This window comes from Sus scrofa, chromosome 13 (genome assembly GCF_000003025.6).
Source record: "Sus scrofa isolate TJ Tabasco breed Duroc chromosome 13, Sscrofa11.1, whole genome shotgun sequence".
Lineage (NCBI taxonomy): Eukaryota > Metazoa > Chordata > Mammalia > Artiodactyla > Suidae > Sus > Sus scrofa.
In genome coordinates this window covers 68,578,031-68,606,003 of record NC_010455.5, presented here as the reverse complement: position 1 = coordinate 68,606,003, position 27,973 = coordinate 68,578,031, and the positions used below count along the sequence as shown (strand labels likewise).

General features: G+C 43.5%; 2 protein-coding genes across 7 annotated transcripts in view; one reads left to right on the top strand and one right to left on the bottom strand.

Annotated features, from left to right (window-relative positions):
* Window positions 1–24,876, top strand: part of RAF1 (Raf-1 proto-oncogene, serine/threonine kinase) — a 76,784-nt gene extending 51,908 nt beyond the window's left edge. For 3 of the 6 annotated variants that reach the window (XM_021069347.1, XM_021069349.1, XM_021069348.1), the window contains 15 exons: window positions 1,456–1,558; window positions 1,864–2,021; window positions 3,946–4,044; window positions 6,224–6,377; window positions 6,965–7,024; window positions 10,136–10,163; window positions 10,274–10,401; window positions 10,881–10,998; window positions 18,692–18,776; window positions 19,515–19,691; window positions 20,856–20,902; window positions 22,598–22,716; window positions 23,102–23,233; window positions 23,353–23,487; window positions 23,827–24,869. In XM_021069347.1, the coding sequence (XP_020925006.1) occupies window positions 1,456–1,558; window positions 1,864–2,021; window positions 3,946–4,044; window positions 6,224–6,377; window positions 6,965–7,024; window positions 10,136–10,163; window positions 10,274–10,401; window positions 10,881–10,998; window positions 18,692–18,776; window positions 19,515–19,691; window positions 20,856–20,902; window positions 22,598–22,716; window positions 23,102–23,233; window positions 23,353–23,487; window positions 23,827–23,970 (1,687 nt within the window). In that variant the 3' untranslated portion in view covers window positions 23,971–24,869. Of the gene's footprint in view, window positions 1–1,455; window positions 1,559–1,863; window positions 2,022–3,945; window positions 4,045–6,223; window positions 6,378–6,964; window positions 7,025–10,135; window positions 10,164–10,273; window positions 10,402–10,880; window positions 10,999–18,691; window positions 18,777–19,514; window positions 19,692–20,855; window positions 20,903–22,597; window positions 22,717–23,101; window positions 23,234–23,352; window positions 23,488–23,826 lie in introns of all 6 variants that reach the window. The other 3 variants (XM_021069351.1, XM_021069352.1, XM_021069350.1) reach the window with 2 other exon arrangements.
* MKRN2 (makorin ring finger protein 2) overlaps window positions 21,663–27,973 on the bottom strand; it is a 37,860-nt gene continuing 31,549 nt past the window's right edge. Inside the window, exons 7-8 of the mRNA XM_021069355.1 lie at window positions 26,371–26,515; window positions 21,663–26,210 (exon numbers count right to left, since the gene is read on the bottom strand). Of these exons, the coding sequence (XP_020925014.1) occupies window positions 26,073–26,210; window positions 26,371–26,515 (283 nt within the window). The 3' untranslated portion in view covers window positions 21,663–26,072. The remainder of the gene's footprint in view (window positions 26,211–26,370; window positions 26,516–27,973) is intronic.

Sequence of the window (27,973 nt, the reverse complement as noted above, 5' to 3'; positions counted from 1 at the left end):
GTTCCCAAGGCAGTGTATAGTGCCTCTTAAAGTCTAGAGAGGCTCTGAGACAGTGACAGGCTTGAACCATTCTCAACCAAGGCTGCATTTGTTGGAGCTACCCTGCATTCTCTCTGGGATGGACACCACCTGAAGACTGACCCTCTCCGTCTTTGTTAGGGCAAAACAGGACTTTGGAGTAATGTGGGATTTCCCAGGCTTTTTATAGGGAATTATATTAAGGGATAGGTTATTTACTGTTAGATAATCAGAAAATGCCTCTAATACACTTCTGGTAGGTAAAGGGAGAAGTTTGAATGGTCTATAGATGTAGTGTTCTCTCCCTGTCTGAGAACATTCTTCCTTCCAGAGAAGGGAAGGGAACTGGGCATTATTTTTACTTAAATGTATCTTTTTCAGTCTTGTTTACTCTAGGCAGAGAAAGAATGGTCTCAAAGTAAATTTAAAGACAGTTAAGTCTTTCATCAATTTGTATTTACAGACCCTGCAAACAATTCTATAGATTTGAGCCTGTTATTAATAGAAAAGTAGATTTCACTTGTGATTCCTTTCTATTTATGTATATTCTAGATTGATGTAGGCAAGTGAAGCCTAAATTTTGCTACTGTAACAGTATTTATAACCCATTTGGTAGGATTTTAGGATTTTTATAGGATTTTACTGTCATGAAGTCCAATTTACTGCATATTTCCTTTATTGTGAGTTTGTTTTATTTCATTGTTTAAAGAAAACTTTCTCTTTTTTTTGTCCTTTTGCCTTTTGCACATGTAGGTTACCAGGCTAGGGGTCTAATTGGAGCTGTAGTTGCTGGCCTACACCACAGCTCATAGCAACGCCAGATCGTTAACCCACTGAGCAAGTGCAGGGATCGAACCTGCAACCTCATGGTTCCTAGTCGGGTTCCTTAACCACTGAGCCATGACGGGAACTCTGAAAACTTTAAGAGTATAAACCTTGGAGTCTGACTGACCTAGATTCCAAATAGTCCTTTACACTCTCTGTGTGGCCTTGAGCAAGTTACCTTCTTAGAGCTCCAATTCTCTCATTTTAATAATGGGGATGGGAGTTCTCTCCATGGCTCAGCGGTTAACAAACCTGCCTAGTATCCATGAGGACGAGGGTCGATCCCTGGCCTTGCTCAGTGGGTTAAGGATTTGGCATTGCCATGAGCTGTGGTGTAGGTCACAGACTTGGCTCGGATCCCAAGTTGCTGTGGCTGTGGCATAGTCCAGTGGCTTTAGCTCCGATTTGACCCCCTAGCCTGGGAAACTCCATATGCCGCAGGTGTGGCCCTAAAAAGACAAAGAAAAGTTGGGGGGGGGGAATAAATAAGTTAATGTTGTATGCGATATAAGTTAAATCTTATGTAGCATGAGCTAAATGGTAGCTGTTATCGAACTCTTACTTAGTTTAAATATTTTTCTTTTGTGTTCTGTTTTTTAAAATTATTTTTAGTAAAAAGGCACGTTTAGATTGGAATACTGATGCTGCCTCATTGATTGGAGAGGAACTTCAAGTAGATTTCCTGGATCACGTTCCCCTAACAACACACAACTTTGTGAGTTACAGATCTCTTCTGTCTTTGTAGTATGTTGGGTGCTTTGGCTGGCATAATAGGAATTTCTCAGAGATAATAAGCATATATGATGTTGGATTGTTTAAAACTATCTATGCCATTGTTTACAATAAGGCAGTTTAGGTTTCGTTAGATCACAGATGTCCTTTAATTTCTGTGTATGAGTTTCACAAGTGTTGGAAGTATCATTCTTGATTCTAATAAAACCTCTTGGGGCCAAAAAGGAAATTATTTTATCTTTTGTTATCATTTATTAAGCATAATTCATACCTGTGTTCTTGTTCCAGGCTCGGAAGACCTTCCTGAAGCTTGCTTTTTGTGACATCTGTCAGAAGTTTCTGCTAAATGGATTTCGATGTCAGACTTGTGGCTACAAGTTTCATGAACACTGTAGCACCAAAGTACCTACTATGTGTGTGGACTGGAGTAATATCAGACAACTCTTGTAAGGCATCACTCTTTTTTCAAAGAATGTAAGAGGGTAGGAAGGTATGAACTCTTTTGAGGGTTCTTACAGTATATTTGACTGACATACCTGGGTTTTAGACTTATTTAATGAATTATCACGATCTGGAAATGTTCTACTTCAGAGACATGACAGTTTTGAAACTATCAAGTTTTAATGTGTATAATTCTCTGAAACGAGCTGGTAGGACTATTACCTGTCAAATAGAGATTGATATACTGTGATTCAGTAAGGCAAAGAGCAAAGGGATATGAACTCCCTCCCCCCAGTTTTTTTTACTAGGTTGCCAGTCAACTCTATTCCATATTTTTTTAAATACACAGAACAGACCTTTGACATTGAGAAGGAACACACAGTATGGTTGATTCTGTTTTTTTCACCTCAGGGAAAACATTACACCTAAAATGATTTTACAGGAGTTCCCTCTGTGGCGCAGTGGGTTAATGATCTGGCCTGTCTCTGTGGAGGCGCCAGTTTGATCCCTGGCCCAGCAAAGTGGGTTAAGGATCTGGCGTTGTGGCAGCTGTGCCGGAGGTGGCAGCTCTGGCTCAGATTTGATCCCTGGCCCAGGAACTTCTATATGCTGAAAGTGTGGCTTAAAAAAAAAGGTTTTACAGTAGACCTTAAAAAACACACGTATCCCTCGGAAGACAAACCAGTTACTAAAATAATTCATTCCATAGAGACAAACTAATTTTTTTTTAAGTACGGTTTAAATTAAAAGTACTTTTTAAAACTGTTAACGGGGATATGAAAAGTCACAGTTGAGCTTTTTTTTCCTTTTTGAGGGTACTAGAAAAATTAAGGAAGTGTTATTAAATCATGATGGGAACATCTTTTTTGCTTTCCTGGTAGTCACATGTTGTTTTTGCAAAGAGAGTTTGGGTAGCATAAATAGCACAGACTTTGGAGTCCAGCAGACGTTTTTGGGAGTTCCTTGGTGGAACTTGGCATTTTTACTACTGTGATCTAGGTTGAATCCCTGGTATCCTTGGTCTGGGAACTGAGATTCTACATCAAGCTGCTGCACACTGCAGCCAAAACAAACAAACAAACTCCTCAGTGTTGTCACCTCTGAGCCTCAGTTCACTCATCTGAAAAAAGGGAATGTTACTATCATTGCAAAGTTTTTATGAGGATTAAGTGAGGTAATGTGAACTTGCTGGGCATTAAGTGCTTATCTCATGAAGGGAGGATGTCCTGATTAGTATTAATATCTCTTTCCTTATTTATGACTGTTGGTGATAAAGATGATTTATTATTCATATTTGTCTTTTTTTTTTTTTTTTTTTTTTGCTTTTTTAGGGCTGCACCCACTGCATATGGAAGTTCCCAGGCTAGGGGTCCAGTTGGAGCTTCAGCTGCTGGCCTAAGTCACAGCCACAGCAACGCAGGATCCGAGCCGCGTCTGACCTACAACCACAGCTCATGGCAACACAAGATTCCTGACCTACTGAGCGAGGCCAGGATTCAAACCCACATCCCCATGGATACTAGTTGATTCGTTTCTGCTGTGCCACAACGGGAACTCCCTCAGTCTTTTGATCAAGACATAATGTTTCCAGAAAAGCTCTGCATGATTTAGGTTAGTTATAAAGTGCCCTACTGTGTATAGCTTTTGAAAAAATTATTTTGATACAGCTGGACATTGAAGCAGCATTTCCTAGAAATGCACATTAGAGACTCTGTGTTCACTGGCAAGTCAGGATTTTTCACATTCCGTAGTCATTCATACTCAGTCACTTGGTTTGGTAGTCCCTTTACTCTGGTAGCCCAAATGGTCCAAGAAAATGTGACTAGGAATAGTTCGGCCTGAGTAGTTATGAGTTTGCAAGGCCAGGCAGGCTGACTGTAAAATTATTACCACAAGTCTATAAACCAGTCTTTCTCTGATTTCATTTAGATTGTTCCCAAATTCCACTGTTGGTGATAGTGGGGTCCCAGCACTGCCTTCTTTGACAATGCGTCGGATGCGAGAATCTGTTTCCCGGATGCCTGTTAGGTATTTTTTATCTACTGCTTTTCTTTTGGAAGGTTTTATTGGTGTGGGTGGGATTGAAAGCATGGATGCAAAAGACAGGAGTTTCCTTGCGTTCCTTCCGCCCTGTGTAAACCCTTTGCTGCTTCTGTGGACCCCAGTGTTGGTGTTAGAGCAAAACGTAGTTCTTTGTGGTCCTGTAGTTCTTGAATTCTGGAAAGTGACTGTGACTATAGTTTATTCTGTTATCCTAGCATGTCCCTTTGTTCTCATTACGTTTTAAAGAACTTGAGATTTTTGCCTTCCTCATTATGCATGTGCAGTGAGCCTCAGGGAAAGGGTCCCAAAACAGTAAATAGTGATTCAATAAAAGTAAAACTCTCAACTTTGAATTACTTATTGTAGGCTTACATTGCTAAAACCATGGTACCTAATAAACTGCTCTCTTTAAAAGCATCTAATTAGATGTTAGTATAATATCTATTTTATTTTTATTTATTTATGTGTCTTTTTAGGGCTAACCTGCGGCATATGGCGGTTCCCAGGTTAGGAGTCCAATGGGAGCTGCAGCCACTGGCCTACACCACAGCCACAGCAACACCATATCCAAGCCGCGCCTTCAACCTACACCATAACTCATGGCAATGCCAGATCCTTAACTCACTGATTGAGGCCAGGGATCAAACCCTCATGCTCATGGATCCCAGTTGGGTTCATTAACCACTGAGCCACAAAGGGAACTCCTAAAAGCTGTTTTAAGCTTTGAGTTAACATGTCTCAGTGTTACACATGAATTTGGAACCAAAAACAAATCTACGTCTTTATTCAAAGTATCTGACTTTATATATATTCATAATTTTTTTTTGGGGGGGGGTCTTTTTAGGGCTGCACCCGTGGCATATGGAAGTTCCCAGGCTAGGGGTTGAATTGGAGCTGAAGCCACCAGCCTACGCCACAGCAACATGGGATCTGAGCTGAGTCTGAGACCTATACCACAGCTTATGGCAACACCAGATCCTTAACCCACTGAGCGAGGCAAGGGTTCGAACCCACATCCTCATGGATGCTAGTCATGTTAACTAACTGCTGAGCCATGACAGGAACTCCATATTCATAAAACATTTAATGGCCTTTGTAAACCTATCATGAAATTTGTTAAAGGTAGCATATTTTAGAACAAAGAATCTGAATTGATAATCTAGATGTGTTTGTATATGACTTCTATTTTTCTTGATAATTTGAAAAGCAAGTCTGACTGAAAAACTGTAATTGTCAGTTCCCTGGTGGTCTTGTTAGTGGTCAGGACCTGGTGGTTTCACCACTGTGGCCCAGGTTCGCTGCCTGGTCTGGGAACTGAGATTCCTTATCATGCCGCTGCATAGTGTGGCCAAAAAAGAAAGGAACTGCTTGCTTTTGAAGATTTAGATACATTTAGATGGAAGAAACTGGGGTTCTGAGAGCATTAGTGTTGAATTGCCTGGAAAGGCAGTCTTTCAAGGAAGTAAAGCAGTTTCTTTTAGAAAAACCATCTTTTTGTCCCTTGAATTCATGCATGGTGCTGCTTGAATCTGAATAGAACTCAGAGTAATCTTTTGAGCAAATAATGAAAATCTTATACCTAATGCATGTTCCCAGTTTGGTTGGTGGGAGAGTGGTTTTGGGTAAAAGAGGCCAGTGATACATTTCACAGTTAGGTATTGAAACCTAAAAACTCAGCTCACGTTAATTGACTTTGTGAGCTGTTTATGGGGGAGAGGATTCACAGTGGATAAAATTCTGGCCTGTTTGTAGACATGCTTAGTAGGTCTGACCATCTGTTTAAAAAAAACTTCTTTAAAGTTTTCTAATTTGGTCTCATAATTAACCTGAATAAGTCCCAGCTAGCTTAGTAGAGGGTAGTATGGTTGGTAACTGTTAATCTCTCTCAGAGGTTGTCTAAAATTTAGAGTATTCTGTAGAGGTGGTTTATTAAATAGAAGAAAACTAATAATGTATCATTTCTTTTCACATGAATTCCAAGCATGTATATTTCCTTTTCTAAAATAAATGGTGCATATTGAAAAAAAGGAACATTTTTTTGTCAAAGGTTGTAGTTCAAGTAGGGTTTGTCCCAAGTATCTTAATGAAGTAGATACTCGAAAGACTGCCTGTACAGAAAGCTCAGTATCAGTCACGGAATTTTCTTTCTCCTTCTCTCTACTAGTTCCCAGCACAGATACTCCACACCCCATGCTTTCACATTCAACACCTCCAGCCCTTCCTCTGAAGGTTCCCTCTCCCAGCGGCAGAGGTCGACGTCCACACCCAATGTCCACATGGTCAGCACCACCCTGCCTGTGGACAGCAGGATGATTGAGGTAATGGGGCCCCTTGCGGGTGGTAAAGATTATCAGTCAGCTATTTGATTGGGGTTTACTGTTGTGTCAGAGAGTTCTGGGTTTTAAACCTGATAAGGAATGTTGTAGCACTTTCTCAAATTCCTGGACTTTTAAAATTTCTTTTCTTATTCATTACATCTTGAAATTGGTTTAATAATCTGGTTAGTGTATCAGTCGAGGGGAGAACTAAAATTTCAAATTGAATTCATTCTTTCCATATCAGATTAGAGTAGGATTTCAGTGAACTAGTGAATAAGGTCTATAAGGAGTAGTTTCTTTCTGGTTTGGAAAAGAAAATAATAGTGGTAGAGAGGTACAAACTCTCTGAAAGACTTTTAAGTGATTTTATTTAGAAATGAAAGGGTAGAGTTATAGGATTTTAGGTATTTAGGGAAATATAAAGGTGCCTAAAGCCTGGTGTTTTCAAACTGCTTTTTCTTTTCTTGGCTTTTTTTGTATGTTCTATTTGTTTGGTTTGCTTTCTAGTTCATCTTTAATAACAACTGAATACATAAAATACTTCCTTTGTTCTTTATTCTTCTTTATTTCTCATTGCTTTGGACTAGAATAACAGCCTGAATGCTTCTCCCAGGGCGTGGTCCAGACGATTTTGTTTGAGGGGAAGAGTAGGTATTTTTCTTCATGCCTTTGCTTTCTTTTAAATTAACAGGATTGCTAAGACTGTCAGACAGTAGACTATCAAAAATGAAACAATTACTAAACTTACTGTTTCTTGTCAGACTTGTTTTCATGTTTTCTTTCTTGGCAATAGCATAATTTAGGAGTAAACAAATATTGTATGTGATATTGCTGATAGGTGAAGTCAGTTTTCTCTGAGATTTTGAGGCCAAGGGTATGTATGTATGTATGTATGTATGTATGTATGTATGTATTGCTTTTTTAGGGCCATGGCCACAGCATATAAAAGTATCCAGGCTAGGAGTCCAATTGGAGCTACAGCTGCTGGCCTACACCACAGCAACAGCAATGCGGGATCTGAGCCATGTCTACAACCTATATCACAGCTCACGGCAGTGCCGAATCATTGACCCACTGAGCAAGGCCAGGGATGGAACCCACATCCTCATTGATACTAGTTGGATTTGTTTCTTCTGTGCCATGATGGGAGCTCCCAAGGCCAGGGGTATTAAAAAATTAAAAAAAAAAAAAATCATTTTCCATCAAAGACTGATGCTAGATTTATTTAGTTGGTACTCAACAGCATCACTATTTATATTTTGTTTAGAAACCAAATGTGTCAGTTTGGTTGCTATGCCCTGAAAATTCTTGGATAAACTTTTATTAGAGACACCTTTGCTCTCTCTACATCATGGATTGTTTCATGAAAAACTTCAGGGCCACCTGCCACCTCAGGCACAGCTTACCTCACTCAGACTTCAGATCATTTTCAGTATACTTTTCTTAGCCATGAGAGGTGGCTAAGGTCTGAACATAAGAGTTGGCTTTTGAATGTGGGGCCTAACCTGGTCGTTTGGGGGCACTTTTGTTATCACAAGATTATTGTGAGAAGGTCATATGTATGCAGGCTATGAACTTTATTTCTATTTTATTGTGAGAAGCCCTCATAATATACAATGATATATATACCACTTACTTTTCTTCTAGTGTATTATTTATTCCTGTGTATATATATACTCTAATACTTAGAGGGAACACTGAAAGTGAAAAATTTTGAATTTTTATTATAGAGTAACTGGCACATCTGTTGTGCTTAATCCTCTCTGTACTTTAGAAGCAGAGCATTTCTGATTCCTGTTTTTTTTTTTTTAATTCACGTATGATTCATCATTTAAAAAGTAAAACATCCTTGCTTTATTTAAACCATTTTAGTTCTCTTTAATATTTAGATTTCAAGATGATGAAAAGTTTCTCTCAGGATAAATGAGTCCAACTATAGAAATTAGCACAGAATAAAATATAAGTTATATAGTGCATGTAGGGAAGAAAATTACTATGACATTACAAAAAAATCCTAGTGTATGGGAATGTAATTCTGGTCAATAAAAATACCTCATGCCATACTTTTACTGACAACAAAGAATAGATTAGTTGGATAATAAAGCTATAGCTGCTGGATATTCTATTGAAATTCAAGTTATTTTTGTACAAAGTTTTGTCCACCTAGCAGTCATCCTGTTGCACTTAAAAACATGGAGATTCTTAAAAAAAAAAAAGATTCTTTGACTTCTCACCTCCCTCCCAGGCATAGTAAATTAGTCCTAGTGGGGTGGGGACGCTTGGGAATCTGTTCTTAAACACTTCTCCAGGTGATTCTGAAGATTAGCCAGGTTTGGGAACCCTAGAACCACACCTTGTTGTTAAAATCTCAAGATGCTTGGGTGGGGCTGCCAAAGTGAAGGAGGGGCAGCTTGGTCTCTGATCCTTCTTATCTCTTGTAAAAATGTCATAGAATTCAAGCATTCTGGTAATAGTTGGATGAAAAAAGTATTATGTCTTTACTGTGGTTACACAGAGAAAACAGAGTGGGACTTCTGAGAAAAATACTTTTTGGAGGATATGGGGATCAAGTGGTTTTATATTATTATTATTTGTATACTCCAAGTGAGAATTTCTAAAATGAGGATTTAGGTCTCATGGAGGGGCCCTGTAATTTTTACACGTTCCACCCAGTTTCTAATAAATACTAATGGTAGCCTTGACCTCTCACCTGAGAAGAATGACTCAGATCCATGGGGTGGTGATTTTTGGTTCTGTTTCTGTCACATATTGGTTGTGTGACCCTGGCCATGTCTCTACTCGTTTACTTGTGTTTTCTTATATGTAAATGTAGGTTTTGGACTAGGGGATTTTTTTTTTGGTGTGTGTGTGTGTCTTTAGGGCTGCTCCTGCGGCATTTGGAGGTTCCCAGGCCTAGGGGTCTAATCGGAGCTACGGCTACCAGCCTACGCCACAGCCACAGCAACGCCAGATCCGAGCTATGTCTGTGACCTACACCACAGCTCACAGCAACGCAGGATCATTAACCCACTGAGTGAGGCCAGGGATCAAACCTGAAACCTCGTGGTTCCTAGTTGGATTCATTTCCGCTGTGCCATGACGGGAACTCTGAATCCCTCATTAAAAATTTTTTTTTTTTTTTGGTCGTCTTTTTGTCATTTCTTGGGCCACTCCCATGGCATATGGAGGTTCCCAAGCTAGGGGTCGAATCGGAGCTGTAGCCACCAGCCTACACCAGAGCCACAGCAACGTGGCATCCGAGCTGCGTCTGCGACCTACACCACAGCTCATGGCAACGCCGGATCGTTAACCCACTGAGCAAGGCCAGGGATTGAACCCGCAACCTCATGGTTCCTAGTTGGATTCGTTAACCACTGCGCCACGACGGGAACTCCCCCCCATTAAAATTTTTAAAATGATTATTTTGAGGTTCACTGGAGCAACCATTGGAAAGATCTCATCTGGATAGTAACTTTGCTAGCCTTCCTTTAAAGGGTATCAATTTGCTGTTGCCTTGCCATTTCCATCGTATGTGAGAAATTCACACCAGTCCTCCTAATATTTGATGATCTTGGAGATATTGGCCACAGACATTTGATGAATTTAATTAAAGAAAATTTAGAATATATAATTATACCTTTTATATTCTAGAGGTTTTATAATCTAGTTTGCTCCTGCAAATCCTCCTCCTCCCTTTCCCTCCCCCAGAGAACATCTTTTCTAGAGCAGAAACTGACCAGCTTCCTTTTCTATTTCAGGATGCAATTCGAAGTCACAGTGAATCAGGTACTTGTTGATTAAATCATTTAGCAAATAATAATGGGCTTTTTCTCTTTATGCTGTGTATCTTCTGTTGGCTTATCCATGTGTGGATTCTGTTTGTCTTGTCTATTAAGCCTCACCTTCAGCCTTGTCCAGCAGCCCCAACAATCTGAGCCCAACGGGCTGGTCACAACCGAAAACCCCTGTGCCAGCACAGAGAGAGCGGGCGCCAGGATCCGGGACCCAGGAGAAAAACAAAATTGTGAGTATGGCTAACAGTACCTCCTGTGGGTTAGGATGCAGTAAGAAAAGCTGAGTCAGAAATGAGCATGCCTTTAATTTTAGGGGTGAGGTGACTAAATTAATATATTAAAAATGTCAGTGCCATTTTTGGCATGCTTGCATTGGAAAACTTGATGATTTGTTGCAAGACAGGGCACAACTAAAATGATACTTTCTCTCAGGACATAAATTGGAATTATAGTTTATCTTTAAAAGAAATGGGGGAATTCTCTTGTGCACAGTGGGTTAAGGATCCAACATCACTGTAGTAGCTTGGGTTGCTGCTGTGGCACAGGTTTGTTCCCTGGCCCAGGAACTTCCACATGTGGCAGGCAGCCCCTTTCCCCCCCCCCAAGATATGGGAATTGGATGGAATTGGGTTGATCTTTTCTTTGACACCCTCATTAGATAGGCTTTTACCAGTCCATGAAATGTATTTATGATCTCTGCTTGTTTCAGAGGCCTCGTGGACAGAGAGATTCAAGCTATTACTGGGAAATAGAAGCCAGTGAAGTGATGCTTTCCACTCGGATTGGGTCAGGCTCCTTTGGAACTGTTTATAAGGGCAAGTGGCATGGTAAGTTTGGGGCCCTCCCTTTTACTGCTAGGGTGAAGTCAAGTCTCAGTCCAGAGAGGGCCAGGCAGGCTCACAGTTGCACTCTCCAGGGGTATTGGATTGCATCTGAAGATTAAACTTAACTGGAGTTCCCATCGTGGCTCAGTGGTTAATGAATCCGACTAGGAATGACGAGGTTGCGGGTTCAACCCCTGGCCTTGCTCAGTGGGTTAAGGATCCGGCGTTGCCCTGAGCTGTGATGTAGGCCGTAGACGTGGCTCGGATCTGGTGTGTTGTGACTGTGGCACCGGCTGGCAGCTACAGCTCCGATTCGATCCCTAGCCTGGGAACTTCCATATGCCATGGGAGTGGCCCTAGAAAAGGCAAAAAGACCAAAAAAAAAAGAAAAAAGAGAGAGAGAGAGAGATTAAACTTAATAGCATCTCAGTGAAATTTCATACTATTTTATTTTTTCTTTTTCCACTGTTCCACAGCATATGGAGTTCCTGGGCCAAGGATCAGATCCGAGCCACAGTTTCGACCTAAGCCACAGCTCATGGCAATGCCAGATGCTTAACCCACTGTGCCAGGCTGGGGATTGAATCTGTGTCCCAGCACTCTCAAGACACTGCCAATCTCATTGTACCACAGCAGAATTCTCATACTGTACTTTTTAAGACAGTGCTGTAATTGGTATGAAAAGTTTTCAGGATAATTAGAAAGTGGTGAGCAAGTGTTCAGTCAAATGTCACAGACTCTTCTGCACTTTTTTTTTTTTTTTTTTTTTTTTTTTGACCACCCTTGCAGCATGTGGAAGTTCCTAGGCCAGAGATCTAACCTGTGCCGTAGTTGTGACCTGTACCACAGCTGCAGCAGTGCCAGATCATGAGCCTGTGGGCCACAAGGGACCCCTCAGTCTCTTATAAAATAATTAAATAGTGTGCATGTGGGAGGGACATGCTTTTTAAGTTCCCCAAATGAGTAAGATTCTGCTGCTATTAGAGGCGGGCATGGATTCTGGAAACTTAATGTTGGAGAGGAGCTTAGAGATTTTACATGCAAGAAAACTAAGGTCCATAGAAAGGGAACTAACGTGCCCATGGCCATACAGTTGGGCTCAGGCAAGCCAGGAGCCTCCTAAAACAGGTTTTCTTTGCTCTGCCTTGGGATTGGTTGTGGGACTCCCTATCCAACAGGGAAAGCAAAGACTTTATTATTATTATCTTTTTTTGGTCTTTTGTCTATTTAGGGCCACACCCAAGGCATATGGAGGTTCCCAGGCTAGGGGTTGAATGTTGAATCGGAGCTGTAGCCGCTGGCCTACACCAGAGCCACTGCAACGTGGGATCTGAGCCGCATCTGCATCCTATACCACAGCTCATGGCAATGCCAGATCCTCAACCCACTGAGCAAGGCCAGGGATCAATCCCTCATCCTCATGGATACTAGTCAGGTTCGTTAACCACTGAGCCACAGTGGGAACTCCAAAGACTTAATTGTTAAATCTGTGTGGAGTGTTAGTGTTCTTATTTTAATAGAAACACTTTGTCACTTGGGAGATATTTACTATTTTAATGTCTGTAGCCAGTTTGTATACTTAGGCAATATAAATAACATTTATCTGTCAAGTTTTTAATGCCTTTGGCTTTAGGATATCAGCAGAATATTTTCTTTAAAATGCTGCATGTTCCCCGAAAGACATCTCTTCTAAATTTAGATTTTAATAAACCAGAAAAATCACACACAAAACGTGGAGTGTCTCAGTGCCTGTATTTCTGCTTTGGATGCCACATTTTTCTTTATACATTAATGGGCAAAGCTTGAGAGAATTTAGGAGCATAAAGTGCATGGAACATTAAAATTCAAGGTGTTAAAAACTGAGAAACCCCTCCAGTATTCTGAGTAGCTTAGTAGTTCATTAACATATGGGTTTTCCCCTTGTAACTAATCATCTGACAAATTTCTGATTCTTTGAGGGAACTGGCAGAGGAGTGAACATTTGTAAGTTACATGTAGGATGTTGATTCCTTTTCTTTTCAAAATTGAATCAAATATACTTCTGGCCTGCCTCCTGGGTCACTGAGAAATTACACTATGGTAGAGTATTTTCCAAATAGATGTCATAAATGTCTTGGTGATCCCTTAGAAAGAAAAATACAGTTTTGAGAGATAGAGTGCTTGTATCTGAGACAACAAGGCTGGAAGTAATTTCAGGAAGTAGAACAGTAAATACTGCTTTTAATGCTTCCATTAGGAGCATTTTATCATTTTTATACATTTTAAAGCCTTAGCTAAAAGCCAGTAGATGAAGTTGTGCCACAATTTAAAGCTCCCTCTGATTGAGCACTTTTATATGGGGGTTTCATAATTTTTCAAAGCGTTAGTTACATTTGTGGCAGTACTGCCTTTGAGCTTATGTTTTCTCTCAATCCTGAGCTTTTAGACTATGGTGAGATTTATTTGCTGCAGGGTTACTTCCATTAAGACAACTGTTAGCGTGTAGATAACATCTAATGCTTTTTTTCTTCCTTCTTTCCTTTTTAGGGCCACACCTTCGGCATATGGAGGTTCCCAGGCTAGGGGTCTAATCGGAGCCTTAGCCCCCGGCCTACGCCACAGCCACAGTAGCACCAGATTGGAGTCACGTCTGCAACCTACACCAAAGCTCATGGCAATGCCAGATCGTTAACCCACTGAGGCAGGCCAGGGATTGAACCCACTACCTCATGGTTCCTAGTTGAATTCATTTCCATTGTACCCCCTTTTTTTTCCACCTTTTCTTTTTTGGCTGTCCAGTGGCATATGGAACTCCTGGGCCAGGGATCAGATCTGAGTCGCCGTTGTGGCAAAGACTGGATCCTTAACCCAGTGTACCAGGCTATGGTTTGAACCTGTGTCCCAGTGCTCAGGAGATGCCACCAATCCCGTTGTGCCACAGCGGAAGCACCACATCTGATGCTTTTAAGACTCCTTTTTCTAAGCTAAGAGTCTAAAAAGTCAGAGTGAGCAACAGTGGGCTTTTATGTCAGCCCCTCAGAAAGCAAGCTATGGTCTGTGAATAAAGAGGAGAAATAAGAGGGTCAGGGAACCCATAATTTGTAGATTGTTTTGTACTATACTTCCTTGCTTTTCTGATTCCTATATATAATGTTTTACTCAATTTCTTAAAAATTACAGTTGTTTTGGTGACTTTTAGATTTTTGATTGTGCCCAGTGTCTATGAACAGAAAGGTCTCAAAGCAGCCAAGATGGAGGCTTCGGGTCTGTGAACTAAGCTCACTTACTCTGTGTACAGAAGAGACCCTTGGGCCCAAGTACAGAGTCTCCTGTTGAGCATGATTTTGGGGTCTGATTTGCCAGTCTCTACTAATTACAAACAGCACATTAAAAGAGATGCTGTCAGACTAATAGCAGCAGGGTCAGTCATGGACAGCATGAGAAGGCTCAGAAACCACTCAGGAGCAGAGCTTCAAACCTGAGAGCACTCTTGGGCCATGGTGTGAAGTCAGCAGCCTGGTATAACCATGACTGGGGGTCCTCATCCCAGGCTAATGCTGAAGGTTATCATTTTGACTGAGTCAATAGGAGGAGGAATAGTGTTCATTCTGTTCCGTTCTAGAAAACAGGGGTGCATATAAGTTTTAGATAATCCCAAACAGTTAAAGCAGGGGAATTAATTGCTGATCAAAAATGCAAAACATTCCAGGTTCACCAACTGATGATAGCTCTTTCTTCTTCAATGGTGGATGAATGATACCAGCTTAATTTCTCATTAAGAATATGATAGGCAATAGCAGTATGTCTTAATTTGCTTGTACTACATTTGCCTGTGACTTTACTATGAAGGAAAAGTAAGAAATTATGTTTGATGAATAATAACTGATTAGTTATTAAGCTGTATTACTGAATGCCAGTTGCATGGAGTGCTGGGGGCGTGGATTTGGTCATGACGCACTCAGCCCCAAGGACTGCTGAGGGCAGTTTGGAGAGCAGCCTTTGTTTTGGGTTTAGACCTAATTATACAGAGGTTGGGCCTACCAAGGCCTGGGAGCCTCAGGCTGGACCCTTAACTCATGACTTCCCCTGTCAGAAACTTAATTGTTGACCTGTGCTGTGAGCAACTAAGTCACTGCTATTCCCTGCCAGAGGCTGTGCCCACTTCCCACTCGGGAGCCTCAGACAGCTTTTCAGTTCATGCCTGCTGATGGATGCATCTTAGACGTCACTCATTTCTTCAGCCAGTGTTTCCTGAGCATTCTTCTAATGCCAGGCATTCTTCTAGGGGCTAGGAATGAGGCTGTGAACAAAATAGATTAAAAATTCTTTCTCTGGAGTTCCCGTGGTGGCTCAGTGGTTAGCGAATCCGACTAGGAACTGTGAGGGTGCAGGTTCGATCCCTGGTCTTGCTTAGTGGGTTAAGGATCCGGCGTTGCCATGAGCTGTGGTGTAGGTCGCAGACGTGGCTCAGATCGCATGTTGCTGTGGCTCTGGCATAGACAGCGGCTACAGCTCTGATTGGACCCCTAGCCGGGAAACCTCCATATGCTGCGGGTGCAGCCCTAAAAAAAGACAAAAAAAAAAAAAATTCTTTCTCTTAATGTAGTTGATATTCTGGTGGGGATAATAACCAGGAAAAACAAAATATGCAATGTGTTCTAAGTGCTAATGAGAAAAACGAAGGAAAAGCAGGTATAGAGTGGCAGATCTTGTTCACAGTTTTTAGTAGGATGGATGAGGAGTCTGCTGAGGAAATGGCATTTGGGAAGCAGCAACAGCAGGTGTGGGTGGGCCACTCACTTGGCCTGCCCGAGGAACTCAGGGAGCTCTGAATGGCTTCATTAGGGGGAGGGAGGGAGAGGCTGCATTGAAGCTGATAGGAGTGAGGTCTGGAGGTTGCGTTATAGGGTCCCACAAAGACTCTGGATATCTTTAGGGTGAAATGATCTCAGATTGTATGGTATCTTCAGGAGGTTTGGCCAGCCTTGGCCTGAAAGCCAGAGTAATGGGGAGCTAACGAGTTACCTGAAAACACATTCTAGCCCTGGGCACTTCCTGCCAGTAGAAAACCATTATGTGTATGAGTTGAAATCAGTTTTTCTATAATATTTTCCCATTGTTCCTATCAGACTGGATCCCTATTGTGGCAGTTCTTGGAGGTAATACATATAAATTAGGGGATGCTGTAATGTAGAGTCTTGTCTCTGGGATTAATAAGAAAGTGCTAACTGTGAGCCGGCTGGCCTTTTGGTCCCTGTGGTGCTGTTGGGCTCTGGTTTTGGTTTGATTCTGTTCAGTCTTCCCATTAGAGACCTGCATAATTCAGGTATTGCGGATGATTTACACAGTGGTGTAATGCAGATTTGGAGAATAGAATTTAGAAAGAAGATTGAAGGGGCTATGATGATGGAACAAAGAAAAGATGAACTTTTAACAGGGATAAGTCCTGTTCACTGTTCCAGAAAGTAGAGGCTAGAGTTGGAGGCTGTTCAGCCAAGTCCAGGTCAGAGTAAGTCACTGAGAACAGGCTTTGGCTGCTGATGGATTCTCTGAGCTCTGAGGTTGCATTACTGATCAGGTAGGTGACACCGAGGGTGATGACTGGAGCATGTCCAGAGAAGAGCTGTGAGACAGGGAAGGGATTGCCAAGTTCGACTTATGAACTAGGAAGCAAGCCCTCTAACATTTCCCTTCTTCCTGCATCCCTGTCTATCCCCACCCTGTTCCTTTGGACGCCTGTCCACTGCCTGGCTGTCTCGTGGCTCTGCCCTTCAAGTTGACTGAAATATTGGGTCAGTTCGTCTTCATAGGGTTTCTTGCCTCCATCCCCTCCTTTCTACCTCTCCTGTCACCACTGTGCCTGCACTGCACCTGGGGTCTTGCAGCAGCCTCCTCCCTTGCCTCCCTCCTGTCTTACAGATGTCAAATCACATGCTAGAGTTTCTCATACACAACTTGGGTTTATCTCATCCCCCTTGCCTCACCTTTGTTCCTGGTGTTCCTGGTCTAGAATAGCCTCTTCCCTTGGCTTACTTCCAATTTCCTTCAGAAAACTTTTTCTACATCCTTTCTGCAAAGATATTTACTCCCCTCCTCTGTCATTCCCCAATCTCTACCTGCTCCTGTCTTGGCTCAAAATGCTCCAGAATGGGTAATTATGCAAAAGACTCTTGTCCCTCTTCTCAGTCATGAGGAACTTGAGGTTGGGGCTGCATAGTTTGCCAGCTCCATCTTTTTAGAATAAAGCAACTCTGCCATCCAAAGTCAGCAGCACCTTTCAGGCAGCCCTGCACTCTCAGTAAATTCATGTGCCAGTGAACTGGGTGAGAACCATTTTGGTGGGTGCTGTTTCTTGGGAATTTTAGCTTTAGGTGATATAAGCAGAGATCACAGGGCAGCAATTAGGGACCTGTCATAAGAACCATCTCTACCAGTTGGTACTGTCCAAAAGTAAAACGAGTGCTCCAACAGAGGCTGCAGAGGGATGCTGCCAAGGGGATGTGCTCAGTGTGTGGAAGAACCAAGTCATCTTTAAGGTGCCATTGAACCTAACTTCTACTGAGAGGCTAGGTTTTAGTAAATTCGTTTGTCATGAAAATCTGAGATTTTTTTTTTTTTTTGGTCTTTTTTTTTTTTTGCCATTTCTTGGGCCGCTCCTGCAGCATATGGATGTTCCCAGGCTAGGGGTCTAATTGGAGCTGTAGCCGCCGGCCTACGCGGGATCCGAGCCACATCTGCGACCTACACCACAGCTCACGGCAACGCCGGATCGTTAACCCACTGAGCAAGGGCAGGGATCAAACCCGCAACCTCATGGTTCCTAGTCGGATTCATTAACCACTGCGCCACGGCGGGAACTCTGAAAATCTGAGATTTTAATAAGGGCTTCAAGTAATTCAATTGCTGTTATGACATAACACTTCTGAAAGTGGCTTCTAAATCAGTAACACCTATAAAGTAGAATTGATCTTTGGATGTTTCGAAAGTTATATGAAGAGGCTGGTTTGACTGAACATTAGTTATCAGTCTTTTAATTACAAGTATAGCTGTTGGAGTCAGACTAGGGTTCTAATCTTGGCTCCAGCACTTTTTTCTTCTTTTTTTTTTTGGCTGTGTGACCTTGGGCAAGTGCCTAAACTTGTTTGTTGCCTGTAGAATGAGGATAATAGTGTTAACGTCATAGGGCAGCTATGAGGATTAAAGGAGGTAATAATACCTGTGGAAGAACAGATGGTACCCAGGGTATAGTAAGAAGTCAGTATTAATCTTTGGGATTACTTTCTAAAGATATTGAAAGCAAAAGAACCTGATTTCAATATGTATTGAAATGTCTCGTTGAAATGTGATGCTAAGTTTATTAGCATCTGATCCTTGCTAACTAGCCAGCTTTGGAGCACCAGCCTTCTGGCTCCAAACATTCAGTATCTGCTGGGCAATTAATATGTACCTGCTTATGTCATCCTTACAGGCCCAGGGGATGCCAGGCTTGATAGGAATAGTTTAAGCCAGTTCAAGGCCTGTGAGGTGTTATTTTAAGGATAGTAATATAATCTATTTTTTTTAGCCATTTTAATAATTTAGAAATTTGCATAGAATTTGTTCCACCTTAGTTACATGATACTTGAACAAGTGATTCATTATGTTCCTCAAAACTAGTGTATTTGAGAAATAACGTGGTAAGATCACTTGACTGCACTGATGATAAACTAATTTGCAGGAGATGTTGCAGTAAAGATCCTAAAGGTTGTTGACCCCACACCAGAGCAGTTGCAGGCCTTTAGGAATGAAGTGGCTGTCCTTCGGTGAGTAGAAGGCTGGCCCATTCAAATCCCTTGGTGTGGCAGGAGCAGGGCGTGGGTGGTGGTACAAGAACTACAGAGGAAGCGCGCGACCTGTCTCTCAGGGCCTATGGCTGGGACTGGTGGTGAGTGTGTCACTGTGTAGTCCTGTGGTTGAAACAACTCCCTTAGAAGTGAAAGGGAGTGGAAGGTTTCTTTCAGCTTATGTGGTGGTTAAGCTGTTAGAAGAGCCCCTTTGATGAGCTCGTTCCCTTCCACTGCCTCAGTCTCTGGGCTCACTACACTCATCAGCCAGGGTGTGTCTCTGGGTTTTGGTTTGACATAGGGAGAAATAGGTTCTACTTTCATATTTATTGCCAAGAACTCTTTAAGCCAAGTTGCCTTATCCTGGACTTCAAAACTGTCAGCTTTCAAATCTTTGAGTCACTCATTAGACACACAAGGAATAAATTGAACAATGATGGATTCCACAGATGAGGGGTCCTTGTGACCCCTGTGAGAGATTAATTCGGGAGTAAAATGCTGATGAAAGAGAATATCCTCTCTAGGGTTGAGGGCAATAATGGTGGCCCCTTTGTCAGCTCAGAGCCTCCTGTGTCTGCTTTGCCAGCCCCTGGGTTGTAAGCACGGACATTGACAAGAACACACAGGGGTGGGGTGGAGACAGCAGGGAGGAAGAGCAGATCTCCTTGTTCTGCAGGAGTGCATGGTTCAGAGCCTCTTCTCACCTCCCCTCTCCAGCAAAACTCGGCATGTGAACATCCTGCTGTTCATGGGGTACATGACCAAGGACAACCTGGCGATTGTGACCCAGTGGTGTGAGGGCAGCAGCCTCTACAAACACCTGCATGTCCAGGAGACCAAGTTCCAGATGTTCCAGTTGATTGACATTGCCCGGCAGACGGCTCAGGGAATGGAGTGAGTGGATGGGGCCCTAGCATCAACTTGTCCCTAAGTCAGAGCCAAGATTAGGAAAAGCCAAGTCTGTTAAGTGATTTCTGTGGCATTTTTGCACAGCTGGTAATGAACCTGTGGGGTGGGCTGACAGAACAAGAAATTCAGGTTTCTCACCCAAGCTGAGGCTGCCTCTTCAGGGTTCAGATTCAGGTTCTAACTGCTGCTGTCAAAATTCAGCCAGACACCCAAGAACACAGTGTGGGTTGGTACCTTCTGGAGGGCATTGGATGTCTATAGCCCATCAGCAGGTGTGCTTATTCCAGGTAAGGGTTTGATCACATGTCACTTTTTTGGAAATTTTTGTTTTCCTTTGAGGGAATGCTTAAAGGTCATCCATGGCTTCTCCATGAAATTCTATTCTTTTGGGTCTTTGTGCTTGACACCTTTCTCTGTGAAAGAAAGGTGTGCATGTGTCTCATTCTTGGTTAGCCCTGAGGTAGTGTTTCTCAGACTTTGCAAGTTCCCCTAAAGTGGAGGAGGGGGAACTCTTCACACCCCCCCGATGTCTAGGAACTTAACCTAAAGCTGTGCTTGCAAGTGGTTTATAAAATCTCATGTTGTACCTTTAAAATTAATATGGGATTTGCATTCTATACATATTAAATAGTCAATTACTTTTTAGAGATAAAATGCACCTCTTAAAAGTGTACAATGTTTCTTAGTTTATTCACAGAATTGAACAGCCATTTCTAATTTTAGAACATTTTTAAGATAGCAGATGAAGTCTGTATTTGGTTTCTTTCACTTAGCATGTTTTTTTGAAAGGTTCCTCCTGGTTGCAGCTTGTATGGATCAATCAGTACTCCATTCCTTTCTATGGCTGGGTAATATCCCATTGGATAGATACACTGTGTTTATTTGTTCATCAGTTGATGGACATTTGGATTGTCAGAATTAGTTTTTAGAACTGATGCTTAAGGAAACCTACCCTATTTGTGCTGTGGCCTCACCTTCAGTTATAAGGCATGATGTGGACCAGGCTGAACCAGTGCAGGGCAAATCCCTGAAAGTAACTCCTCACTGGGAGTCAGACCTTCAAGTGGTTTGTTTCCTAGATGTAATTTGAAGCTGCTTTCCACTAATGTCTCTCAAACTGGTTTTAATAGATTTGTTTTCCTTTCGCAGCTACTTGCATGCAAAGAACATCATCCACAGAGACATGAAATCCAACAGTATCCTTTGGGTTGTTTCATCTGACTAAAACTCTAAATTTAGACTTTCTAAGTTTACCTCCACCAAAGTGACTTTGGAAAGAATTCCACAAAAAATGGAGATAAGTTGTTTGGATTTATGTTTGAAACAGGCCTGTTTTTTTTTTTTTTTTTTTTTTAAATGCTGTTTATTACTAAATTTAACTTGGGAGAATGGGTCTTTTTTTTGTCTTTTATTTCTAGTTCGTGGACTGTGAATTTGGTCAGAAAGTAGGTGCAAGCCAAAAAAAGTTGCAAGATTTTAAAAATTACTACTTAAGACTGTCTTTCTTGAATGTACAGAAGTGGTTTCTTCAGAGATTACTGTTGGAATCAACCCCTTCTGAGACTTAATATGCTTTTACAGAAGGGGAATGAATAAAGGTATTTTTTGTGCTGCAGGGCATGAAATGGACCAGCTTTACATCTGCATCCCTCCTCTTTGAAAGGAGTGTGGCATTATAGCTGAACTTTGCTTCAGTGAGAGGCACAACAGTTATGTTGAGTTGGATTATGGGACATGGCCTGTTTTGGGCACATGTCTGAGGCATTTGAACATCTTTTAGTGGTGAGCTTTGGGGACCAACACATATGCCATAAAAGCAGACACCGCAGATTTTAAGGTTTGAATTACTGGCCATCAGCAGATCACACTAGTTGGCCTTAAACTGCCTGACTTCTTTGCTAGGAAAAGAGGTCTGAGTTTGGTTCTGACTTTATGTATTGATGTTTGTCTTTTTGCTTTTTTTTTTTTTTTTTAAGGGCTGCACCCTTGGCATATAGAGGTTCCCAGGCTAGGAGTTGAATCAGCCTACACCACAGCAACACGGGATCCGTGCTGTGTCTGTGACCTGCGCCACAGCTCATGACAATGCCAGATCCTTAACCCATTGAGTGAGGCCAGGGATTGAACCCAAGTCTTCATGGACGCTAGTTGGCTTCATTAACTGCTGCACCATGACGGGAACTCCATATTTTCTGGGTTTTTTTTATGGCTGCACCTGTGGGATATGGAAATTCCCAGGCTAGGAGTCAAATTGGAACTGTAGCTGCCATTCTACGCCACAGCCACAGCAGTGCAGGTGGAGTCTGTGCAACCTACACCTCAGCCACAGCTTACAGCAATGCCGGGTCCCTGACCCACTGATCGAGGCTAGAGATCAAACCCTCATCCTCATGGATACTAGTCAGATTCGTTTCTGCTGCACCACAATGGTAGCTCCTGGTTCTGATTTTAAAGTCATCAAGTGGTACCTGTTCTCATGAGAAATGTCTTAGGATAGCATTCAGGACTCAGGGTGTTCTTATTAGTCATTTGGGGGCAGAGTGAAGGCAGAAAAGATGTGATCAGTTAGCAGGCCACGCTGAGCTGCACCTACATTATGTGAGAAGGTCACAAAGCCAGAGACCTGGTCCTTAGATGTATAAAGAAGCAGCAGAGAGAAAACTGGCTTGTTTGTGGCTGGAGCCAAATAATCTGGCAGCCTGAGTACACCTCCTGGGAGGAGGAGCATTTTAAAGCACTTTTTAAGACTTCAGAAACCCTAGCAAGTCCAGTGTAGAGAAGGCTGGGGCATATGCGAGGAAGAGAGATGTGTTGCTAATAAGTACTTTGGGAAGTTTTTCACAATTAACTTGGCCATTCTTTTAAAACCAGAGTCCTTAACAAGCATTGAGATATATTTCTCCATGAAGGCCTAACGGTGAAAATTGGAGATTTTGGTTTGGCAACAGTCAAGTCGCGCTGGAGTGGTTCTCAGCAGGTTGAACAACCTACTGGCTCCATCCTGTGGATGGTGAGTGAGGCAGCGAGGCTCCCTTAGCAGGGTATAGAGCAAGAAGGGGTGCCTGGAGGTCTGTGTGCAAACATAAAAGCATTTCTCCACATTTCCCCAAAGTCAGACCACCTCAGTGACCCCTTTAGTGTCATCAGCCTGGGGCCAATCTGGATTTCCTGGAGGGAGCTAGGGTGAGGACCGTGCACAAGCATAGCTTGGAGTAGTTGGGTGATAGAAGTGCTGGGTCCCAGAGACTAGGATTCCTGAGCCAGAATCCTTCAGGGTAGAGCTCTACTGCGGCTGAGGACAACTTTCATCCTCAATGGAAGGGACAGCTAGGCTTAGGCTGACTCCTGGATGTCTGTGGGGCCCAGGTAGTGACAAATGCACTTTGCCCTTGTAGGCCCCAGAGGTGATCCGGATGCAGGATAACAACCCATTCAGCTTCCAGTCCGACGTCTACTCCTACGGCATTGTGCTGTACGAGCTCATGACGGGGGAGCTCCCTTACTCCCACATCAACAACCGTGATCAGGTGCGTGTGCTGGTCCCAAGCGAGCCCCTGGGCCACTGCCCTCCAAGCAGGAGGAATAGAAGGTGCTGCTTGTGTAGGCTCTTCATCCAACCATTCTCTCAACTGCTTCTTTCCGTTAGATCATCTTCATGGTGGGCCGAGGCTATGCCTCCCCAGATCTTAGTAAGCTCTACAAGAACTGCCCAAAAGCAATGAAGAGGCTTGTGGCCGACTGTGTGAAGAAAGTTAAGGAAGAAAGGCCTCTTTTTCCTCAGGTAAGTCTTAGCTCAGGCACTAGAACTGATTCAAGCAATTTTCTTTTATTTTTGGCTATGCCTGTGGCATGTGAAAGTTCCCAGGCCAGGGATTGAGCCTGAGCCACAGCAATGACAACACCAGCTCCTTAACTGCTAGGCCACCAGGGAACTCCAAGCAGGTGTTCTTAATGATATAAACAAGGAAGTTTTTCTTTCCACAGGGAGGGACTTATGGTTCTCCACAAGATGTTGCAGGTGGGGTGGGGAGCACAGCCTGTGTCTTTGGGTTGGATGGAAGGCTACTGCTGTGGAAACCCCACCCCCACCTGATGAGACCATTTTGTGGCCTTGTTTCAGATCCTGTCTTCCATCGAGCTGCTCCAACACTCTCTACCGAAAATCAACCGGAGTGCTTCTGAGCCATCCCTGCACCGGGCGGCCCACACGGAGGACATCAATGCCTGCACTCTGACCACATCCCCGAGATTGCCCGTCTTCTAGCTGACTCTGCACCTGCGCTCAAGCCGCTGTGGGAGAAGTGAAGTCAGCAGGTACCACCTTTCTGCTCCCTTTCTGTGGGGACAGAGCTTATCTTCAGAGAAGCTGCTGCTAAGGACCTTCTAGACCACTCACAGGGCCTTAACTTCACGATGCCTTTTCTATCCAATTCTGGCCCTGGGAGAAGGAAGCCATTCGCGATGCTGGTTTGTCCTGCTCCCCCTCGAGGTCCCATGCTCCTGTGCTGAGCCTTCTCCAGATGCACCAGTGGCTGCTGATGGCATTATGGGATCTGGGGCCCCAGCTATTGATTGGCTAAATGAGTAATTTGAGAGCAAGAAAAAAAAGCACTCAGAGGGGAAAAAAGTGACTGGCAGGCAAACCAGCCATGACATGGGGGACATGTTGATTTCGGGAATCAGCTCCTATGAGCAACACTTATTACAGAAAGACTTCTCTTCAGAGATGAGATGAGTGGTGTGGCGCCAAACAGGTAGTTTTGCACATAATGCACCAAACAGCCCAGGACTGTCGAGACTGTGGCCGCCTGGAGGAGCCTGCTTTGGTACTATGGACTTGACTTTGGGGACACTTACCTTTCTTGAAGGTCTCCAGTGCTTTAGGATGGTTTTCCACAAGAGGCGCTTGGCCTGCCCCTCCCAGTCTCCACCCTCTCAGGGAGCAGTCTTCCATTGTGCTAAATTAGTCTTCCAGGAGCTGCCCCTATGGGGCGGGGCCGCTGGGCCAGCCTTGTCTCTACATCACATCATGTGTATGCAAGGAAGCCAGAACACAGGTTTTCTTGATAATTTGGGTTTTAATTTTGTTTTTATTGCACCTGCAAAATACAGTTATCTGATGATTCTTCAATTATGTTATTTTAATAAAATAAATTAAATGTAGGTTTAATGGCTGTTTCCTCTTTTTAAAGTGATCCTGAGTTCACAGCTTGAACTCCATTTGTTCAAGAAGTAGGAAATGGGCCCAGAGCCTCTGCTGGGAATGAATGTAATCCAGCCTTTGTCACTCTTCACTAAAGAGTTAACTAGAAAAATGATGCAAAAAGCACTCTAAACTCAGTGGGTAGAGTTTCTTCTACCCACACTTTAAAGTAATGCATTTTATAAAATATTTGGTTATCTACAGCTGTTTATAAAAATAGATTCAGGCTTGGATTGAGTTTTAACTCACAAGGTTATGCTCCTGCAATTAAAGTTACATCTGGTGACAGAAGATCTGTACACAGTTCTCTGCAGGATCACTGCTGGGTGAAGACTTAGAAACTTTTCTTGGGTGCTAATGAATTCTTATAAAATTTTAAATCAAAGCTAGGTTTTACAGAGGAGAGCACATGTGGGCACCGAGCCCTCAGGTATGAACACCCTCAGGGCACAAGCCAGCAGTTGAGAGCCAGGGGGGCGTGTTTCCCTGGAGGCACGTGTGCAAGGTTCTCCTGTGATTGTGACCCCCTTGCACTTCTTGCTACTTCAAGAGCCCTCCTTATGGGGAAAAGCCCTCCTTATGGGGAAGAAGGTTTATACTTTGTTTACTCAACAGAGCAACAAGCCTCCTGCTCTGATCTGGGACACTGAAGAGCCCTAAATATAGAGTTTTGTGCTAAGGTGTGAAGCACCCACTTTGTTTCTTGAAAAGTAATATACAAGTCAAGTTTTTGACCACACACTACTTCAATACTCTAGGGGGATGCACCACACAGGAATCCTTTTAAGGGCTAAAGAATCCTTTGGTATGAAAACTGAATCTGCTGCATGCTGACTGTGTCTAGGGAGCTAAAGCTCAAGGACAGGAGCCAGGTTGGTTTGAAGCAATCAAGTAAAACCCTGGCTGGTTAAGCTGGTACCCCTGAGGAGCTTGAGGTGCAACTAAGTTAGCAACTATCAAAGTAGTGATTCCACATACTTGTTAGGTTATTTTATATCCTTCACTCCTCCCATGGCTGTAACTGTGAATGAGACCAAGGTTAAGTACAACCCCATTCAAATCCAAGAGACACGCCACCTCTGGCTACCGTGAAGGAAGCTCTGCAACCCTGACTTGGGAAGGCTTGGCCGGTGGAGCCCAAGATGTGGGCGGCCATCTACTCTTCAGGGTTCTGACGGCTCCACTCCAGACAGGTGCATGAAGAGGTCCCCGAGCTCTGTCATGTCAACCTCTTCAGTGCTGGGGACATGCCGGCTCTCTCGGTTCTCGATGAAATCCCAGAGCCGAACTGAATTAAAGAACTGCAAAAATAGCAAGCAAACAGGCCTGGTTATTGCCAAAGGCAGCACACCTGCCAACCCCACACCTTCCTGCCAAAGCTGTGAGAACGGGCCAGGAGAGGTCCCCAGACATGGCCACAGGCAGCTGTTCCTGACTCGGATGGCCAGGTCCTTAACTCACCCTCACAGTGCCTTCAGAACTGAGCTGTTTCCGGGGTTTCTCAGGCTCTGCTAGCCGCCCATCAGGGTAAGCATGGCGGTAAAGGCATTTGCTTCCAAATGGGCAGGTCCCTTTGCCTTGCTCAAAGTATTTACAAGCTTTTTTTCTGAAAAGCAGAAAGAAAAGATCAAGAGGATGGGTAAGAGAATCTGGGGTTTAGGTGAACCACTGCTTTTCTCATCCCTGCCAGAGCCAGGTCAGCCTCACATTAGCGGTAGGGAAACAGAGGCTCGGAGCAGCTGGATGCTGATTTCCAAGCTGGAAATTTAATTCCCTCACAGGCAGTTTAACTTGTGTTTTGACCGGCAGTGGTCTGACCACTCCTCTGGGCCAGCTGTCTGGGCTCCAAGGTTCTGAAGCTGAGCTACTTGCCTCAGCTCAAAGTCCCAAAAGGAGCACCACCCAGAAAAGTTTCCCTTCCTCCTGCTCAGCAGTGACACCAAGGTGACAGCCTTGAGTTAGGAGTCTCAGGGGAAAGCAGTGAATTTTAGCAGCTGCCTTCAAGTCACAGGCCTCATCTCATTTTCCTTGGTCCCCACCTTCCAGAGCAGAGCTGCTTAACTACATGCTACAAACCCTCCCTCAGAAGTGTTTTATTTAAGACACACAGGTCTTCTTCCCCTGTCTTAATTCTAGCTACAGACCCCTATGGGAAGAACCCCTGCTCCTGAAGTAACTCAGAACCAAACTGAGAATTCCCATCCTTCTTGCTAAAATGAAATTAGGACCGATGCAATCCTAAATGATCCCAAGACGAAGAGGAAGAGATGTTCAAAGGTGGAAAGTGTCTGGGAGGGGAAGGTGCAGAAATGAAGCCAAACCTCAGCAGACAGGGCCAGCTGCTGCCAGGGGGGCTGGGGTACATCACAGTGGCAGACGACAAGGAAGGGGCTTCCTTGACTCCAGTGCTTTCCGTTTTCTCAGAGCAGGGGATGGCAAAGAGGGTGGGCAGAGTCTCTGAGACAGGCCTCAGCAGCACAAAGAGAAGCTCCCCAACAGCTGTCCCCTCCCACCAGGTCTGTGGTCCAGACACCTTCCAGGGTCCCTGGTCCCCAAAGTTCTGAGCAGATCTTCAAATGACCACTCAAATGGTGAGTTCTCGGAGTTCTCGTCATGGCTCAGTGGTTAACGAATCCGACTAGGAACCATGAGGTTGCGGGTTCAATCTCTGGCCTGGCTCAGTGGGTTAAGGATCTGGCGTTGCCATGAGCTGTGGTGCAGGTTGCAGATGCAGCTTGGATCTGGCATTGCTGTGGCTCCGGCATAGGCCGGCGGCTACAGTTCCAATTCACCCCTAGCCTGGGAACCTCCACATGTCATGGGAGCGGCTCAAGAAATGGCAAAAAAAAAAAACAAAAAACAAAAAAAACCCAAAATGGTGAGTTCTTACCACAGTCTGCAGGACACTGGCTTTACTTAACAAACTCATCAGGATACAAACATTATTCTCTAGCCTCCACCCCCAAATCATTTTCCTCCCAGCCTTATTTGGTCACCAAGGACAAAAGCCTCCAGTTCACTGGGGTTCCCTCTTTGTTCTCAGCTTTCATATCCCGTTGTTACT